Raw genomic sequence first — 15,960 nt, 5'->3', positions numbered from 1 at the left:
GCACAATGAAACAAACAGACTCACATTTCATTGATTCACAATCACACGCTAGATAGAAATACAGGAAGAGAGTTGGAAATTATTAGATACATCTATATTGGGTTGTGTTATGTCTATAAGCATGACTTCTTTCATTCATGTATAACGTATGTGTTATTGTGTGTGTGTGTGTGTGTTTCTATTTGTGTGTGTCATGTGTGAGTGTCTAGGCCTCAGCAGTGGTCACTGATCCCATGTGAATGTGTGTTTGTATATGTGTGTGTTTGTATGAGAGTGGATGACAGTTTGTATGAGAGTGCTTGTGTGTGTCCACCTCGGCCCCCACTGGCTCTGTTCATCAGCACAGAAATCATTTACAGCCCTACAGGGCTGCTGGGGGAAGGGGTTAAAGTTCAAACCTGATGCCCCCGTCTGGTCAATCAAAACCCACTCAATGCCAAAGTCCAGCCTCTCTTTTTATAGCCCCATTCATTCTATCCATCTGTAATGGGGGGCCAGGCCGGGGAGGGAGGGAAAAAGTCCTGCTTCTGTTGGATGGAACCTTCGTTTTTCAATTATCTCCAGGGGCATGGGGCCACAGTTTCAATTTCACTCTGGAGGATAGGTTCCGTGTGTAACCTTATCGCCGCCTGATAAACATGACTTTTTCCTTTGAACCCCTGGCCCCTCTAATATTGCTATAATCTGTGTTTGGCTCCTCAGCTGTCAATAGGGACACCCCTGAGTGGGGCAGTCAGAGCTCTGAGCAGGGGCCAGTCACCTGGCTTGGCAGAGATAGGCTTCTAAAAAGAAGTATGATTGCTTGGGAAGGAAGGGGGGGTGAAGCAACAAGCTATAGCTGGGGTTGGGTTTGTGTGTTTTGTGTGCTCTCGCTCTCTCGCTCTCGCTCTCTTTCTCTCTCTCTCTCGCTCTCTCTATTTTTGTTCTCCATCAAAGACAGGAGGCAGAGTATCGAGTAGATTGCTTGCTGGTGCTCTGCAGGCGAATGCTCCTCGGAGAGAACAATAGACGTCGATGCGTTATCAATATTCCTCCTTTTTCAGTGTCAGACCCACTTAAGTGTGAAAAATACGCAGTGGATGAATCAATAGGTTATTCCTAGGGGGTGCTGCCCTGTGCTCTCTGTGACACAATTGCCTGGGAAAAGGACTGTTACATTTATGTAGCTCCTTTGTGTCGAGCTAGAGTGAAACTATACACTTCTTAGATAGACTTATTCAATATCCATGTCATAGTTCAATGCCACACTTTATATAAGTTCTGACATTTTAGGTCACAATGAGATTAAGTTCTGCAAACATTTTATTACAAGAGCACAAGGGGAACTATCAGGATATCAGGAATGAACTGTACATTAATGAAAAGGCTATTGATTCCTATTGCACATCAGGAGACAAGTTGTGGGACATATTGTTTACTTCAGTGGTTATTATGAGTCACTACCCACTGGGCACAAACGTTATTTCAATGTCTAGTTTGGATTTACATTTGGTTGAGTTGTCAACTAACATGAATTAAATGTTGAAATCAACAACAAATAATTCACCATGCCTTTGGATTTAGGTTAAAAGTTGGGTGAAAAAAAGACCAAATTCTTACGTTGATTACTTTTTGTCACTGGTAGTGATCTGTTTTTCATTTCAAATTTATCCCAGAAAGTTTCTATTTGTATAGCAAGCATCAGATCAGAGGTACCTAAAACACCTGGACAGAGTTCATATGCGAACCTACATTATGGGGCCAAACGCACGCACGCACTCACTCACTCCTCTCGGATCCCTGAATCTGTTTCCACATCCAGTCACTTTTTCACCAAACTTTCATCTAGAAATCCATGTTTCACATTGCAATACATGTTCATACAAAGTAATTGCCTTTCACAATGCGACGGTCACATTACTTTTAATATGATTCTCTTCTCTTTTGTTAAAATACATTTCACTATTACTTAATCCGACGGCTCTTAATTGATGATCACTTAATAGTTTGGTAACCTACAGATTTTACATGTCCACTATAGATTTTGAGAACTACAGTACAGTACATAATGAAAATGTATTTCTGTGAAGTAGATGCATATAAAGTATGATATATACTGAATGTACCACTATGATGATGGCTATTATGATTTTACTCCACAGTAAGTAAACAAAAATCACATATTGACAAGACCAGAGATGTATTGTATGTAACAAATCAAATCAAAGTTTCTTTGGCGCACACACAGATTAGCAGATGTTACAGCAGCTATAGCGAAATGCTTGTGTTTCTAGCTCCTACAGTGCAGTAATACAATATCAACACAATACAATACCAATACGCAAATTGCTTACGCAAGCCACACTAATGAAAACAGAAAGTCCAGAATAAGAAAGAAATGCGTCCCCTATTCAGTAATCATGTATCCAAAATGATGTCGATGCCGTTTTTTTTTTTTTCTCCTAAAATTGCATTGGCCAACACAGTACTGTAATACTTGCCATTTACGTAGCAGACACTTTCATACCAAATGATAACAGTCCACACATCTTGGTATGTGACCCCAGTGAGAATCAAACCCACAAATCTGGTGTTGCTAGTGCCATGCTCTTATGAGCTGAGCCCCGTACAGGACCACCACAATACAGAAATACAATAAAATGCTGTAAAATATAATACACAATTGCAATACAGGTGGACATAGCCACGAGAAGTAGTGCTGAGGATGCTACAGCACCCGCTGATAAACAAATATATTTTTAAAAATCCAACTAAATTAGTGAACTAGGCCTTTATAACGGCAATATTAGAGGAGAAGAATACTACTCATATGACCCATGTCGTTTTGGAACACTTTACATGTGATGATGTTTCACATGAAGTTTCACATGTGGATTAAAATCTTCACATGATGCCCTGCAAACAAATACTAGTCGTTAGGATGTCCCTGGAACATTACAAAATAGCACAGTGTTTCCCACTTACTTGACACATATTGTGTATCTTTATTTATACAAGCATTATTATTCAACATGTCCTCACCTGGGATTTGAACTCACATACTCTTGGTTCACAGCATTCCAGTCTTCCTGCTTTGCCACCATGTCTGTGTCAATGACTGATTTCACCTGTATTCCTACACTTTAGACTTCAAAGTAATTCTCAGCTTTGGATAATACTCTCAAGAAAAACTATTATATTTATCATAGTGATTCAGGAGTAATACGCCCCTAGACAACTATACAGAAAACCCTTGAATTGCTAAGATAACTCAATGAAATCAATGAATAGAGAATAGCCAGATTAACTGATAACTAAAACAGCAGTGCAGATGACACTTTTGCCAAGTGCAGAGATTATAGATAATGAATGTGTAGGGGACTTCAGAAAATGATATAGACTTTGTAGCGCAGCAGAAAGATCAGCGTACCCCAAATCCAAAGGTTATGTGTTTAAATCCTAGGTGGGGTCATATTGAATAGTCAGCGCTAAGTGATCATGTCAAATGTAATCATATTCTCATTGATTAAAAAACGTGACATTTTCAGTTGCGCTTTCACATGTGGAATTTTCACTTTCAAATGTGGAAAAATGTCACATGAAAATCGAACTCTTACATGTGGAATTGCATTTTCACATGAAAAATGTTCAAATGTTGTCACGTGTAGTTTCAAGCTATCATATGTTGACATTTTGCATCCCCATGCTGTCAAATTTATTTGACGAAATCATGTTTTCACATGTATAGTTTCATGTTATCACATGTTGCTTTTACATGTTATCACTTCACATAAGATCACATCAAAATCATGTGTTTTTTTGTAAGGGACAGTAGCCTAGCCTAAACTCTAGGGTAACTAGCCCCCCCCCCCCGTAATTCACAATAACAACACAAGATGTCAAATTATGTCAAAGATGTCAAACAAATAATTTTTCCAACACTCACTGGCTGACACTGCCTCTGCTCAACAGAACATTTCCTCTGTGTCATCACAACTTTTGGAGATATTTCAACAAAACGATTTTGTGGTAAATTGCTAACATTTTTTTATTTCTTAAAAAAAAAAATATATATATATTCCTATGAAGTTAGATCTATATACAGTACAAGTCAAAAGTTTGGACACACCTAATCATTCAAGGGTGTTTCTTTATTTTTACTATTTTCTACATTTTAGAATACAAGTGAAGACATCAAAACTATGAATTAACACATGTGGAATCATGTAGTAACCAAAAAAGTGTTAAACAAAGAAAAATGTATTTTAGATTTTAGATTCTTCAAAGTAGCCACCCTTGATGCCAGCTTTGCCCCCTATGGTATTCTCTCAACCAGCTTCATGAGGAATGCTTCTCCAACAGTCTTGAAGAAGTTCTCACATATGCTGAGCACTTGTTGGCTGCTTTTACTTCACTCTGCGGTCGAACTTATCCCAAACCATCTCAATTGGTTTGAGGTCCGGTGATTTTGGAGGCAGGGTAATTTGAGGCATACTCCGAGCATGCTCTGACCAACTGGCAAGTGTCTTCACTAACATTTTCAACCTCTCCCTGTCTGAGTCTGTAATACCAACATGTTTCAAGCAGACCACCATGGTGCCTGTGCCCAACAACACTAAGGTGACCTGCCTAAATGACTACTGACCCGTAGCACTAACGTCTGTAGCCATGAAGTGCTTTGAAAGGCTGGTCATGGCTCACATCAACACCATTATCCCAGAAACCCTAGACCAACCTCCATTTGCATACTGTCCTAACAGATCCACATATGACACAATCTCCATTGCACTCCACACTGCCCTTTCCCACCTGGACAAAAGGAACACCTATGTGAGAATGCTATTAATTGACTACAGCTCAGCGTTCAACACCATAGTGCCCTCAAAGCTCATCACTAAGCTAAGGACCCTGGGACTAAACACCTCCCTCTGTAACTGGATCCTGGAGTAAGGTCTACACCTGTTGTATTTGGCGCATGTGACAAATTCAATTTGATTTGACCAGCAAAACACCCCCCACACCATCACACCTCCTCCTCCATGCTTCATGGTGGGAACCACACATGCAGAGATCATCTGTTCACCTACTCTGCGTCTCACAAAGACACCAAAAATCTTAAAGGACAGATTTCCACCGGTCTTATGTCCATTGCTCGTGTTTCTTGGACCAAGTAAGTCTCTTCTTCTTATTGGTGTCCTTTAGTAGTGGTTTCTTTGTAGCAATTCAACCATGAAAGCCTCATTCACGCAGTCTCCTCTGAACAGTTGAAGTTGAGATGTCTGTTACTTGAACTCTGTAAAACATTTATTTTGGCTGCAATTTCTGAGGCTGGTATCTCTAATTAACTTATCTTCAGCAGCAGAGGTAACTCTGGGTCTTCCTTTCCTGTGGCGGTTCTCATGAGAGCCAGTTTCATCATAGCGCTTGAAGGTTTTTGCGACTGCACTTTAAGAAATCTTCAAAGTTCTTGAGATTTTCCCGGATTGACTGACCTTCATGTCTTAAAATAATGACAGACTGCCATTTCTCTTTGCTTATTTGAGCTGTTCTTGCCATAATATGGACTTGGTATTTTACCAAATAGTGCTATCTTCTGTATACCACCCCTACCTTGTCACAACACAACTTATTGGCTCAAACGCATTAAGAAGGAAAGAAAATCCACAAATTAACTTTTAACAAGGCACACCTGTTAATTGAAATGCATTCCAGGTGACTACCTCATGAAGCTGGTTGAGAGAATGCCAAGTGTGCAAAGCTGTCATCAATGCATTAAGGGTGGCTATTTTTAAAATATACAAGAAGGAAAGCCTTAAGATAAATATTCCACTTGTTTAGATAGAAAAATGTAGATATTTTTTGAGTAAAGTAGTAATATGTTGGATGAGTGTGTTGTGGGCAACTCGATCCACCCCCCCTCCCTCTACTAGGGGGTAACTGCCCCCTGGGGGCTAGGTACCCCTTTATGGTTATTAATGTGTTTCTACCTGTCATTTTGACAATGACTAGCCCGGTAAGGGCTAGTTTATGCTAGCAACTTCACTAGCAGTAAATGCTAGCCAGGTATCTAGTTAGCATAAGCTGCTAGGAGTTACCCCGGTACTTAAAAAAAAGCTCCTTTTCTAAAAACAAAATTTAATGAAATAACAAAAAAAGTGTAAACTGTTGCCATTTATTTCCCTTTATAGTTTATGCGCCTAAGCATTCATCCACAAACCATTTCATTTCACAAACTTTGCTTTTTTTGTGTCAGCAATTAGACATTGTTTTTAGGGAATTAGACATTGTTCTTATGGAGGGCTAGTTACCCCCTAGTACCCTATAGCATAGTGATGCAATTGAAATTCACATAGTGTAAGTTATCCCTTCGAATAAACCCTCCCATTCAAATAATTAAACAATAAATGTACTTGAAAGTCATGATCATGCCCAAAGCTATAACTGCTGCTTTCGTCTTGAGCAGGCTTTGTCCAGTCTTGCCATGTCATGCCACGGTACATTTAACCGAAAAATAGCTTAAATCAAGTGTGTGGAACACAGTTCTACTAAATGAGCTGCAATAAGTACAATAAGTACAACCGTAACAAATATTGTTCCCCGCGCCACGGTTGCTGCGGGTGCCTACCCAGCATTGACGCGAAAGTCGGGGAGCCGAGCACAGTGTATTGACCAGCATGTTCAAGAAGCAGCCAGTGTTTCAGCGGGGGAAAAGGATAATGGGAGAAAGATGAGAAGGAAAACAATAGCAAAGCGCATTTTCGACCTCGAATATGAAGAAGAGGAGGAGGAAGAACCTAAATATGAAGACTTTGACATCACGACATCGCACAGCCAGCCTCCATGTGTACGTAAACGTTTAACGGTTATTTGTAGTCTGGTCTTTATACAGTAACTGCCCATTCGGTGAGGAGCGAGTATTTGTCGCTCACGATTTATGTCGCTAATTACCCTACCCGGACTGTCTATTACAGCACAGAGCTCAGAAGAGAAGAAAGCACACACACCCGGTGAAAGAGAACGTAGAAGAGAATCCACCATGCAACACCGCTCTCCAGAAGTTGAAAACGAGGGTTTGGCTCGACTATTATCATATAATATTTTTGGGACAAAGTTTTCTCTATTATCTGTCGGGGTTGACACGCGTCTGCTCATTATGGTGGCATCATATGCGCATCTTGACCGACCGACCGACATAAATAAATCCTATTTGTACGTTAGTAATATAGCACCTCACTTCCTCGCTTGAGGGTTTACAACTTGGAAGCCACAAGACTGTAGTAGTAGTGACACAGAGAGCATTCACCTCTCAGCGGTGTTTTGTCATAATGGCGCTAATGTGAGAGAGAGGCATGGTGGGGGCAGCCATTGATCTCAATGATGGAGAGGAGAGGAGAGGAGAGGAGAGAGCACAAACCTTTGGCAAGGGGAGGCGGTGAAAAGAACGACAAGCCAAAACAGCAACAAGTAACATGTTGCTGCTACTCCCAAATAAAGGAAGGATACTGAATCATAGCTTTACAATGAAACTTTATTTATTTTTTGGCAAGACATAAGAATTTATGAAGAATAATATTTTATCATCATCACAGGGATTTTCTGATGTTTCAATCTAGCTATGATTTTGACCATAGCGGACCATAGCTGACAATATGTCATATAATACATCAAATGTAAAAACACTGACTGACCCACAATTACATATAAGTGAGACAACATGTATGATTAATTTCTTATCTCCAAGCAGGTACTAGTGTCAGACAACCCCAGTGTCGAACGCATCGAGGATGGCGACTTCATGGCAGAGGTACACTGGATGACGGCAGTGTGCATGTGTGTGAGTGCTTGCGTGTGGTTTAGACTTTCTATGTATGACTTTTTGACTTCTTAATTTCTCTCAAGGGTCTTGGAGGCCTACAGTCACGCTCAAAGGCTGACCTGGTTGCCATGGTGCTGAGCATGCAGCGAGAGATGGACAACCTGAGGGAGCAAATCAGATGCCTCACAGGTGAGGGCCAGCAGGAGAAGTAGGAGGAAGTTGCCCCTAGACACTGATCTGAGTTCATTTTTTTTTATTTTCCCTGCTAATGATTAAGGTCAGGAGTCAGGGAGGGAATGCTGTTCCTAGATCTGTGCCTAAGAACAACCCAAGATGCTTTAATCTCTTGGATTTTTGTGGGATTCATACTAATGACTGCCATACTATCGTATGCTAGCATGTGGAAAGTTGGCACGTAACCTGGAGGCCCTGATCGAGAGGACGGAGGTGTGGTCGAGCAGCACGGACCGGAGAACTACATCTCCCAGCATGCCTGAGATCCTGGTGAGGAGTGGTGCCATGACAACGTCGGCACTGCTGGCCTCTCCAGGGGTGCTGAACGGGTGCTGGGCGGCCAAACTAGAGCCCCCCCACCCCCACCAGAATGGATACCCTCCGGGGTCTCATGAGGGGGGTTCCCAGATCAACGGACCACCCCTCTATCAGGAGGTGATGAACCCTTTAAATGTCTTTGACGTCAAAAATATATAGCATAAGTCTTCAGGAGAGGTTAAAAACTGTACTAGAAGTCCTTTTTGATGTCATGCAATATGCAAGATTATATCTATTCTTTGAAGTTGACTGAATTGGCCTTTGGTCTTGGTCTTATAGCAGAATGCCAATATACAGTCGGGTCCATAATGATTGGCACCCTTGATAAAGATGAGCCAAATAGACTGTATAAAATAAATAATACAAACACTGAGCTATATTGTATGCCAAAAAATTGGGAAATGTAATTATTTTATACTAATACAATTGCTCAGAGAAAGAGATTTTGTTTAACAAGTGATGAAATAAAATATAAGGGTCAAAATTATTGCCACCCCTGTTTTCAATACTCTAGCACCCTCCCCTTGTGAGGATAACGACAATGAGCCTTTTTCTAAAATGTTTTTATGAGTTGGAGAACACGTTGGGAGGGATCTTAGACCATTCCTCCATACAGAATCTTTCCAGGTCCTTGATGTCCTTCGTCTGTGCTTATGGACTGCCCTCTTCGGTTAAAACCACAAGTTTTCAATGAGGTTCAAGTCCAGAGACTGAGATGGCCATTGCGAAATGTTGATTTTGTAGTCAATTAACCATTTCTTTGTGGATTTTGATTAGTGCTTGGGGTTATTGTCTTGCTGGAAGATCCACTTAAGGCCAGGTGTCAGCCTTCTGGTAGAGTCAACCAGGTTTTTTGGCTAAAATGTCCTGGTACTGGGTAAAGTTCATGATGCCGTTGACCATAACAAGGGCCCCAGGAACAGTGGAAGCAAAATCATTTTGACCCCTATCTCTTTCTCTGAGCAATTGTATTAGTACAAAATAATATAATTGCCAAAAATGTTTAGCATACAATATAGCTCAGTATTTGTATATATATATATATTTTTTACAGTCTTTTTTGCTCATCTTTATCAAGAATGTAATAATTACGGACCCCACTGTATCTCTAAAATGGGATGGGCCACTACAATTTCAAAGATCCAACCTAATGTCTTACACCCTCCAGTTCATCACTGTGGAGCTGCTTGACCGCTGTAACACAGGGACCACTGCCCAGAAGCTGACCAATGACCTGCTCCGGGGCCTCTATGAGAGGGACTGCCTGGCCTCTCACTCCATCTCCGGCATCGTCAACAACAAGAGGGGCCAACCCAAGCCTGCCCTGCCTGCAGACGAGATCCAGGCAATACTGAGTAAGGTTTCGTCTGTACTGCAGCCTGAAACAGCTAGTCACATCCCCCCCATAACAGCTAGTCACATCCCCTCATAACAGCTAGTCACATCCCCTCATAACAGCTAGTCACATCCCCTCATAACAGCTAGTCACATCCCCTCATAACAGCTAGTCACATCCCCTCATAACAGCTAAACAAATCCCCTCATAACAACTAAACACATCCCCTCATAACAGCTAAACACATCCCCTCATAACAGCTAGTCACACCCCCTCATAACAGCAGGTCACATCCCCTCATAACAGCTAAACACATCCCCTCATAACAGCTAGTCACACCCCCTCATAACAGCTAAACACATCCCCTCATAACAGCTAAACACATCCCCTCATAACAGCTAGTCACATCCCCTCATAACAGCTAAACACATCCCCTCATAACAGCTAAACACATCCCCTCAAAACAGCTAGTCACATCCCCTCATAACAGCTAAACACATCCCCTCATAACAGCTAGTCACATCCCCTCATAACAGCTAGTCACATCCCCTCATAACAGCTAGTCACATCCCCTCATATCAGCTAAACACATCCCCTCATAACAGCTAAACACATCCCCTCATAACAGCTAAACACATCCCCTCATAACAGCTAGTCACATCCCCTCATATCAGCTAAACACATCCCCTCATAACAGCTAAACACATCCCCTCATAACAGCTAAACACATCCCCTCATAACAGCTAGTCACATCCCCTCATAACAGCTAGTCACATCCCCTCATATCAGCTAAACACATCCCCTCATAACAGCTAAACACATCCCCTCATAACAGCTAAACACATCCCCTCATAACAGCTAGTCACATCCCCTCATAACAGCTAAACACATCCCCTCATAACAGCTAGTCACATCCCCTCATAACAGCTAAACACATCCCCTCATAACAGCTAAACACATCCCCTCATAACAGCTAAACACATCCCCTCATAACAGCTAAACACATCCCCTCATAACAGCTAGTCACATCCCCTCATAACAGCTAGTCACATCCCATCATAACAGCTAAACACATCCCCTCATAACAGCTAGTCACACCCCCTCATAACAGCTAGTCACATCCCATCATAACAGCTAGTCACATCCCCTCATAACAGCTAAACACATCCCCTCATAACAGCTAGTCACATCCCATCATAACAGCTAAACACATCCCCTCATAACTGCTAAACACACCCCCTCATAACAGCTAAACACATCCCCTCATAACAGCTAGTCACATCCCATCATAACAGCTAAACACATCCCCTCATAACAGCTAGTCACATCCCATCATAACAGCTAAACACATCCCTCATAACAGCTAGTCACATCCCCTCATAACAGCTAAACACATCCCCTCATAACAGCTAGTCACATCCCCTCATAACAGCTAGTCACACCCCCTCATAACAGCTAAACACATCCCCTCATAACAGCTAGTCACATGCCCTCATAACAGCTAAACACATCCCCTCATAACAGCTAGTCACATCCCATCATAACAGCTAGTCACATCCCATCATAACAGCTAGTCACATCCCATCATAACAGCTAAACACATCCCCTCATAACAGCTAGTCACATCCCATCATAACAGCTAGTCACATCCCATCATAACAGCTAAACACATCCCCTCATAACAGCTAGTCACATCCCATCATAACAGCTACTCACATCCCATCATAACAGCTAAACACATCCCCTCATAACAGCTAGTCACATCCCATCATAACAGCTAGTCACATCCCATCATAACAGCTAAACACATCCCCTCATAACAGCTAAACACATCCCCTCATAACAGCTAGTCACATCCCATCATAACAGCTAAACACATCCCTCATAACAGCTAGTCACATCCCCTCATAACAGCTAAACACATCCCCTCATAACAGCTAGTCACATCCCCTCATAACAGCTAGTCACACCCCCTCATAACAGCTAAACACATCCCCTCATAACAGCTAGTCACATCCCCTCATAACAGCTAAACACATCCCCTCATAACAGCTAAACACATCCCCTCATAACAGCTAGTCACATCCCATCATAACAGCTAGTCACATCCCATCATAACAGCTAGTCACATCCCATCATAACAGCTAAACACATCCCCTCATAACAGCTAGTCACATCCCATCATAACAGCTAGTCACATCCCATCATAACAGCTAAACACATCCCCTCATAACAGCTAGTCACATCCCATCATAACAGCTAAACACATCCCCTCATAACAGCTAAACACATCCCCTCATAACAGCTAGTCACACCCCCTCATAACAGCTAGTCACATCCCATCATAACAGCTACTCACATCCCATCATAACAGCTAAACACATCCCATCATAACAGCTAAACACATCCCGTCATAACAGCTAAACACATCCCGTCATAACAGCTAGTCACATCCCATCATAACAGCTAAACACATCCCCTCATAACAGCTAAACACATCCCCTCATAACAGCTAGTCACACCCCCTCATAACAGCTAAACACATCCCCTCATAACAGCTAAACACATCCCCTCATAACACAGCTAGTCACATCCCCATACGGCAGTTGAACATGTCACACTTCCCGCACTTACCTCATACTACAATGGAAATACTTTTCACATCAACTTCATACTTTCCTATTAAAGTTAGTTGAATGCAGGGACTGTAAGTCAATCTGGACAAGAGTGTCTGCTTAATGACTTCTGTAACAGTGTTGTTATTTCCGTTTGACTTCAGATCTGCCATTGTCTGGGACCCGAACTGCCGTTTATAGACCACGGTATTCTAGGTACAGGCTTAGAGATGTATAGAGAGCTCACCTTTGTATCTGTACTATTATGGCATCTGACAACATGGGCAGCGTCATTGAGGCTATCACCATTTGAAAGATTTTGATGAGTTTGATGTTTGATGAAAAGCGTAAAGCTAATATTGGTGATTTACCCACACCTGCGGTTCTGGAGTCTTGAACCAAATCTTGTCATTCATTTATTGTGCCCACTAGATGGCGGTGATATAGCTTAAAGCCATTTACAAGCTCGACAAAACAATTTGCAGAAGAAGACACCAATCTGTCCACAAAGCTCATCACTAAGCTAAGGACCCTGGGACTAAACACCTCCCTCTGTAACTGGATCCTGGACTTCCTGATGAGCCGCCCCCAGGTGGTGAGAGTAGGCAACAACACATCTGCCACGCTGCTCCTCAACACTGGGGCCCCTCAGCGGTGCGTGCTCAGTCCCCTCCTGTACTCCCTGTTCACCCATGACTGCGTGGCCAAGCACAACTCCAACACCATCATTAAGTTTGCTGACGACACAACAGTGGTAGGCCTGATCACCGACAACAATGAGACAGCCTATAGGGAGGGGGTCAGAGACCTGGCAGTGTGGTGCCAGGACAACAGCCTCTCCCTCAATGTGAGCAAGACAAAGGAGCTGATCGTGGACTATACGTAAACATTGACGGGGCTGAAGTGGAGCGGGTCGAGAGTTTCAAGTTTCTTGGTGTCCACATCACCAACGAACTATCGTGGTCCAAACACACCAAAACAGTTGTGAAGAGGGCACGACAACACCTTTCCCCCTCAGGAGATTTGGCATGGGATTTGGCATGGGTCTCCAGAGCCACAAAAAGTTTTACAGCTGCACCATCGAGAGCATCCTGACCGGTTGCATCACTGCCTGGCAACTGCTTGGTAGAGGGTAGTGCATACGGTCCAGTACATCACTGGGGCCAAGCATCCTGCCATCCAGGACCTATATACTAGGCGGTGTCAGAGGAAGGCCCCAAAAAATTGGCAAAGACTCCAGTCACCCAAGTCATAGACCTTTCTCTCTGCTACCGCATGGCGAGCGGCACCGGAGCAGGACCAAAAGGCTCCTTAACTGCTTCTATCCCACCTCTGTTTTTACACTGCTGCCACTTGTTGTTTATTATCTATGCATAGTCACTTTACAGATTACCTTGACTAACCTATATCCCCGCGCATTTACTCGGTACCGGTACCCCCTGTATATAGCCTCGTTATTGTTATGTCATTTTCTTGTGTTACTAGTTTATTTAGTAAATATTTTCTTAACTCTATTTCTTGAACTGCATTGTTGATTAAGGACTTGTAAGTAAGCATTTCACAGTAATGTCTACACCGGTTGTATTCGGCGCATGTGACAAATACAATTTAATTTGATTTGACAATGCTCTGATTATTGGCGGATCGCCCCCAACCCATAGGAATCCCCACGCAGTTGACTACTTTAAAATGGTGGAACCCCTTAATGGCAATGTCCTTGCAAAAACTGGTTATTTCCAAGTAATGATAACTTTCCATCTCTATAGGTTTCTGATCTTTGACCTCTCACCCACAGGGGCGGTGCAGCACTACTTCCCAGGGAAGACGGACTCGGAGATCAAGGGCTACATTCGCCAGAAGCTGCAGAACGAAGCCAAGCGGCTCCGCAAGAAGCCTCATCTGGCCGTGAAGGTGGAGCCAGAGGCCGGTTCGGAGGGGGCGGAGTGTACTTTCTACATCTAAGGGGTGTGGCCCCACCGAGCCCCACCCTCTGTTCCACCCAGGGAGTGAAGTGCCCCGCCCCTTTCCAGGCTAAAGTGCAATTATGGGAGGGAGTCTCACATAATAACTGCTGTGAGAGGGAACCAAAATGGAGCAGCCTTATCAACACCAGTCTAGTCTATCTGTTTGTCTGTCCATTCCCAGCCATGTCTCTGGTCTGGGAGAGAAATAGGCTAGTGAGGGAGGAGTCTATTTGTCTGACAGCGTGATCATTCCAGGGGAAGTGTTATTGACTCCAGTCTGATCGAGACTAGTTACTGCTCAGGTGAAGTTAGATGATACTGTAGCTTATTCTTCCTCTGTCCTCTGGCATCGTTCTCAAGCCTCAGCCAGCCAGCCAGCAGTAGTAGGCCTAGTAGATGGCAAGTGATTTGTTTCCAAGTTTAGTACTCTTGTTTCTTTGAAGGAGGTAGCAGTCAGTCGGTGCTCTGTAGAGAAGTCGTAACAGAAGCCCCGAACAACATAGCCGTCAGCGAAGCTGCGCTGCACTCTGTGTCACTTCAGTTTGATTTACAGTATTGTCATTGACCTCATGAAATGAACCTAGCCTTAGTATTGAATTAATTACAATGTTGCTGAATAAAAAATTACATTTTCTTTCTCCAAAGCATCATTGGGCTTTTTTAAAAACATTTTTTAAACATTATTCTGTCAGAACTAACCGAAACTAGAACTGATACTTACACGTCATGTTATCATAGCAGTAATACCCTCAAGCCATTTTAGAAATGTCTTAGTTTTTACATCTGTGGTATCTTATAAAACATAACATTGAAATGATTTTAAAATGAAGAGATCTAACCGACCCTTTTCTAATGATTACTCTTTACGTTGTATGCTGCATCAAAATGAACCCCTAATTATTACCTAACAATTATGCCAATGCAACTGGAGACCAATAACTTGACCAGATATTGGCCATAAGATTCAGCTGTCTTTCAAAAGGACCTGTGTTCTTCCTGAAGCCCCAGGATGAACAAGAGTTTTCCCCGGGTCCTCAGAGGAACCCAGCCTGGTCCTCACTCACCAGCTGTGCTCCTCACAAAAGACCCACAACGGAGAGGCTCCCACCGGGAACAAAGGATGGCGTGGGAACCACATATGCTCCATAATCAATACACCCCTGTCTTATCTCTCTTATCCCACACCCACACACACTCTGACAGACGTATGTATGCAACACAAATCTGCTCCATCATTATCTGTGCTGCATGAAGCTAATCCGTTTAGGTGTCAATATCACTGCAGATAAGTGTGTGACAATGGTTTGTGTAGGACCAGGGTTTATTTAGACCTGGGTTGGACAAGGGAGTGTGTCTTTTTAGACAATCAGTTATCTCAGCCATCAAATCGAATTGTATTTGTCACGTGCACCGAATACAACAGGTGTAGACTTTACCGGGTAATGCTTACTTACAAGCCCTTTCCCAACAATGCAGTTACATTTCTAGAATTTTTATTAGCAAAAAATGAATTGGTAATACAATAAAATAACAATAACGGGGCTATATACGAGGAGCATGGTACTGACTCAGTGTGCAGGGGGTAGGAGGTAGTTGAGGTAATTAAGGTAATATGACATGTAGGTAGGGGTAAAAGTGTCTAGGCAATCAGGAGAGATAAGCAGAGTAGCAGCAGCGTTTAGGAAGAGTATGAAACTG

The 15,960-nt window shown here is 42.7% G+C and overlaps 1 protein-coding gene across 2 annotated transcripts; it reads left to right on the top strand.

The window, feature by feature from the left end:
* Positions 1 to 6,417: 6,417 nt before the first annotated feature.
* LOC106600845 (BEN domain-containing protein 6) lies at positions 6,418 to 14,900 on the top strand. 2 transcript variants are annotated; one of them, XM_014192556.3, is made up of 7 exons: positions 6,418 to 6,823; positions 6,951 to 7,049; positions 7,721 to 7,783; positions 7,879 to 7,984; positions 8,193 to 8,464; positions 9,516 to 9,702; positions 14,094 to 14,900. In XM_014192556.3, exons 1-7 carry the CDS (start codon positions 6,707 to 6,709, stop codon positions 14,258 to 14,260), a joined length of 1,011 nt encoding a protein of 336 aa, XP_014048031.3. In that variant the 5' UTR covers positions 6,418 to 6,706; the 3' UTR covers positions 14,261 to 14,900. The 2 variants fall into 2 exon arrangements, with proteins under 2 accessions (XP_014048031.3, XP_014048032.3); XM_014192557.3 differs by having other exon boundaries at positions 6,419 to 6,823; positions 7,724 to 7,783.
* The last annotated feature ends 1,060 nt before the right edge of the window (positions 14,901 to 15,960 follow it).

The sequence above is a fragment of the Salmo salar genome, chromosome 03 (assembly GCF_965601325.2).
Source record: "Salmo salar chromosome 03, fSalSal1, whole genome shotgun sequence".
NCBI lineage: Eukaryota > Metazoa > Chordata > Actinopteri > Salmoniformes > Salmonidae > Salmo > Salmo salar.
Note: the sequence above shows the minus strand (reverse complement) of the source record. Positions and strands in the feature narration are given on the sequence as shown.